The 4751-nt window shown below is 38.3% G+C and overlaps 1 protein-coding gene across 1 annotated transcript in view; it reads right to left on the bottom strand.

Annotated features, from left to right (window-relative positions):
• Positions 1–4371: 4371 nt before the first annotated feature.
• parp14rs1 (poly(ADP-ribose) polymerase family member 14-related sequence 1) overlaps positions 4372–4751 on the bottom strand; it is a gene marked incomplete at its 5' end in the record, with an annotated part of 13487 nt that continues 13107 nt past the window's right edge. The window contains 1 exon segment of the mRNA XM_024286995.2: positions 4372–4696. Within this exon segment, the coding sequence (XP_024142763.1) occupies positions 4413–4696 (284 nt within the window).

Raw genomic sequence — 4751 nt, 5'->3', positions numbered from 1 at the left:
ACTTTTTACTAAAGGGGGGTGTTCTTACTGCATGTTAGTGTAATTATTTTCTGAAGAAGGGAGTGACTCAAATGTTTAATATTCCAGGTTTAATTCTGAGTTCTGCCAGATGAAGAAGACATGCAGTAAGACTGTCAAATATGAACTGAATTAACAATGATGGTATGGATTTAGTTGGGTTTTTTGAGTCTTTCCTCCCTGAAAGGCTTAATGGCTTTTGAGTTTGAGTTTAAAGTGTGTGATCACAACACAGCTGCACTCAGACGGCAGGAAGAAGATGCATCTTAATAGTTCAGAAGGATGAACTCTATGACATATCACGCCTGCAGTTCTCACTGTCTGCCTTTTTTATTCACTACTCTTTATCTTTATGTTATATATATATATATTTCTCTTTAATAAAGGCTGCAGCTTTGTAGCTATCTGAGATTTAAACTCTTGTGGATGCAAAGTTAAGTCAAACATTAGTTCTGTTACTACAATCCAGAGGTGAGTCGTTGGGTGATGCAAGAGAATCTTCTCAGAAATGTGAATATTTTAAACCTACATTCATAGAAAAGAATACACATTTTAATGTTGCATTATCTTGATTAAAGTTATATGTTAAGAGCAAAGTTAGTTTGTCAGTTTATCAGCAGCAATGAAAGAATGTTTGCATAAAAAAAATCCACTTTTTGTAACATTTTCCTGGGAAATTATCTTCAGGTTTTACCCAAAATAACTAGTAACATCATGGCAGAGCAGAATTGTTTTGCATCATTATTCACGTTTATATTTCAAGTATAATATTTAAAAATGTAATAAAATGTAGAAAGATAAACGAATAAGGAAGTTTTGAATGCAAAATAGTCTGGGAAAGACAGAGGTATACGGCTAAGAAGCAGTTTGTTTCACAGAATTGCATGAGCAGGAGTCAGGCAGATGCAGAGAGCTGATGTGACAGTGTTCATGTGTTGCTAAGGATTGTCTATTGTCTTAAATCTGGTTGCGTTGGCAGCACAGAGTGGTTGCAGCTGTATTTCAGCTTGTTGCTATAGCGCGCCGCCTGCGATCTCTGGTGGTGGTTGCCATGGTGCCCTTAAACTGTTATTACAGTATTTTAAGGGGATGCTGGAATGAAGGATGGGGGTTTGCCAAGGTGAGGAGTTTCCAAGTAGGATGAAAACACATCTCAGGTATTTGCAGAGACACCCGCAGCAGCAGATGCAATCACTGCGGAGAGATGGCTCCTGAGCTTAGGAGGAAGCAGCTGTAACTGCCGACTTCACTGAGTAAATAAAGTCCATGAGAGCTTTCACGGTGACTGACAGAACAAATGTGTGAACATATTGAGTCCTATGATGGAAAAAGAGGGAAAAATCATTTTTAATTAGTTGTTTTTTTCCTGCAGGGGGCCGCACAGCAAGAAGGCCGTGGTTCGAATCCCAGCTGGGACCTTTCCATGTGGAGTTTGCATGTTCTCCCTGTGTATGCGTGGGCAGTTCCCTCCTACAGTCCAAAAACATGCATCATAGGTTAATTGGTTTCTCTAACGTGTCCCTAGGTGTGCATGTGTGAGTGCTTGTGCCCCGCAACAGACTGACAACCAGTCCGGTGTGAGAAAATATCGACTCAGTGAAAGATCGCAATACTTTATTTGGTGATAATTGTATCGATTTAAAATGCTGCCAAGATGATGTTTCATTAATAATTTATAAGCAAACATGCAGTTCAACGTCTTACTTTTGTGCTCCATCTAAACTCTTCAAGAGGACCAAGACGCAAACGACGACATGGCTCCAATATGGCGCCAGAGCATCACTAGCCGGAAGTCCTCAACGGAAGTTCGGACAAAGTTCACGGTCTTCGATAGAAAAAAATGGATCACGGTTACGGTAAGGGTTACCGTTAAGGGAGTGGTTAGTTTTGGTGTAAGTGTTACAGTTAAGGTAATGGTTACGTTTAGGGTTTACGTTGTGGTTGTTGTTGTGAAGTAGCATAATGAGACGTACACAAGTTGATTTTAAGTAAAGATGAGCATTAAACAGGAAATCTGTGCCAAATTGGTACTGGTGCTGTATAAAAATATGGTTCTTGGCTTATGTAAGAACAAGTGAGACCATGCAGATGTGCAGCGTGCTCTCAATGTTCTGATCATCAAATTAAATGTATTTTACCTTTTTATACATGTGAAAGGTGTAATTATATTTAGATAAAGTCTTTTCTAGATCAGAATCTTAAAAAAATATTGAAATATCGTCTCTGGTACTATCTTGGAATACATCCTGACACATATATGCATCACCAGACTCTTGCAAATACATGCCCCAATCGTCCAGTACCCCACCTTTACCCAACAGTATCCAGGACAGGCTCCAGCAACCCTGTGACCCTGAAAGGGATTAAAAAAACATTTAAATAATAGACGGATGACAGTAAATCCTCCCATTTTAAAGTTTGTTTGGGAAAACTTATTTTCCTCAGAGTTGCTGCTCACGTTCTTGTAAGAAATTACCGGTCGTCCCAGAGGTGCAGGAAATGTGTCAACTTACCCCGGACTTTCACACACTTCTTATTCACTGCGGATGCGGGAAACGGAGCAGCCGCAGGCCCTCTAAACTAGATTGAACCATTAATCTTTCCAGAGTGAGGGGAGCCGGGGTGCAAGAAGACAATAAAGGAAGAAACAAATAAACACAGACCTACAACCAAGTGATACAGAGGAAAGCAGATACTTAGTAATGCATTAGTGTCACCCGGACAATGAAGTTACACGGCTAATGCTGCCCTCTAGTGGCATGATAGCTGAACAGGAACTCTCATCTGCAGGTTTACATCACTGACACTCCCCATTACAACATGATCTACCATTACTGATAAGACATATGATTTATGTTCCTTTTAGAGTGTTTTGCACTGGTGTCTGGCATTTGAGCTTTCTACCTAAATGGAAATACGCTTTTAATTGCTCTAAAAATGCTCATTATGGCCGAGTTTCTGCAACAAAACTCTGATTAAATAAAGGTTTCTCTGCACTTTAGCTCACTTTTTCACTGAAACACAGTGCACCTCTTAGTGAACCAGGAAGCCTGAATTCCAGCTGGAAACAACAGTTGCATCATGAATCAGTGGTTTGAAGCAAACAATAAATACAGCTTTACATACTTGAAATATTTTAAACGGCTTCTTCTTGTCAAACCTGACAACACTAATGCTCTTGGAGTGCTTTGGTATTTTAGAAAAAAAAAATGCATCTGTGCAAGGCAGGTTTTAGACTTCTGGACTCTGAAGCTTAGGGGCCTATCTTTACTTTTATTCTTGCTCAATTAAATATTTTAAATCAAAGTAAATAATTCAGTTTAGAACAGGAAACTACTTGTGGAAATAGAATAAAAGAAATTTTAAAAATGAACAAAATATATTGAAAGGACATTTAAAATTATTTTGGGATGAAACCAAACAGATGATATAAACATATTAGGAATGTGAACATAAAACATAAAAACCTCAGTTGCCAAGAAAATCAAAAAGTTTAGTTTTGCTGATTCTTCTAAAAATTACATCAACATGTTCGTCATCTCCAGGTGCCCCAAAAAGGAAATGGTTGCTATGGCAATAAAGCCATCAGAAAAGCCACCATTTTGAAGAAAAAAAAGCGAATTGTTTTGAATGAATTTTTACATGCAGCTCTTACCAGGGTGGCTTAGGGAGAGAGAGACAATAAGGCGCGAGGAGCAGCCACTCGATAAGTGAGGGTGACAGAGACAAGGAATATATATAAATAAATAAAACAAAGATGACAGTTTAGTTGATTATTTACATGTTTATTGCACAGGTTTAGCAAACTCAATTGTTTTAATACTATTTACCCGCACTTAAATGTTGCAGATGCTGCAAACAGGCAGCAATCAATTGAAGAAAAAGACAACTTAAACTATTAATGTGTTGGTACCTAACATAGCTTCTATAATTCACTTTTAGCATGTGAAACCACGTACCAAGAAAAATCAAGATAAAAAAAAGGCACAAAATGATGACAGAGCACCGTAAAGGATAGGAGAAACCAGAAAGATATTCACCAAAGCTGTAAATGACACAAAAATATTCATGGGTGTTCCAGCTAATTTTTCTTTTACACAAAATTGATTTTTGTTTTGTGATGCAAGTTTATTCTGTGTCCACATCCAACGATCAATTTTGTGTAAAAGAAAAAAGTAGCTGAAAACACCCTTTACGGATGTCATAGACTAATCACAGTGCTTAAACAAACCAGTGATTACAAAGTATGTTTTCCATGCTTGTTAAAACTTTTTCTTTGATATTCATAACATAGTGGCACACAACTTGTGAGCAGCCTCCATAAGGTGAATATTTCTAATAATTTTTATGGGATTTTTTTTTTTTTATTAATGTAATATTAGTGAATGGCAGTGTCACTTGAATGTAATCAAATATTCAGGATAGGCCTGGGTGTCGTGGAAGATAACAAACATGCTGGGGTTTGCCATCCTGTCCACAACACTGTCAAACAATTTAATGGAACCAGAACTCTTGGGTGGTGGTGCGATCATGTTTTGCTGTCCAGGGGTGAAATCCCCAGTCAGCACTCGGCAGAGGTACATGATCTTCTCCCCATTCGCGTTGGGTCTGGAATAGGTGTCACTGGCAGAGTAACTGGCATTTACAGCAAAGTAGGTGCCGTTCCCGTAGCATGCAGCTGGAAAAGAAACAATAGAATGTTAACGGAACCAATCTATGACACAGATGACTGA

The sequence above is a fragment of the Oryzias melastigma genome, linkage group LG21 (genome assembly GCF_002922805.2).
Source record: "Oryzias melastigma strain HK-1 linkage group LG21, ASM292280v2, whole genome shotgun sequence".
Taxonomy (NCBI): domain Eukaryota; kingdom Metazoa; phylum Chordata; class Actinopteri; order Beloniformes; family Adrianichthyidae; genus Oryzias; species Oryzias melastigma.
Note: the sequence above shows the minus strand (reverse complement) of the source record. Positions and strands in the feature narration are given on the sequence as shown.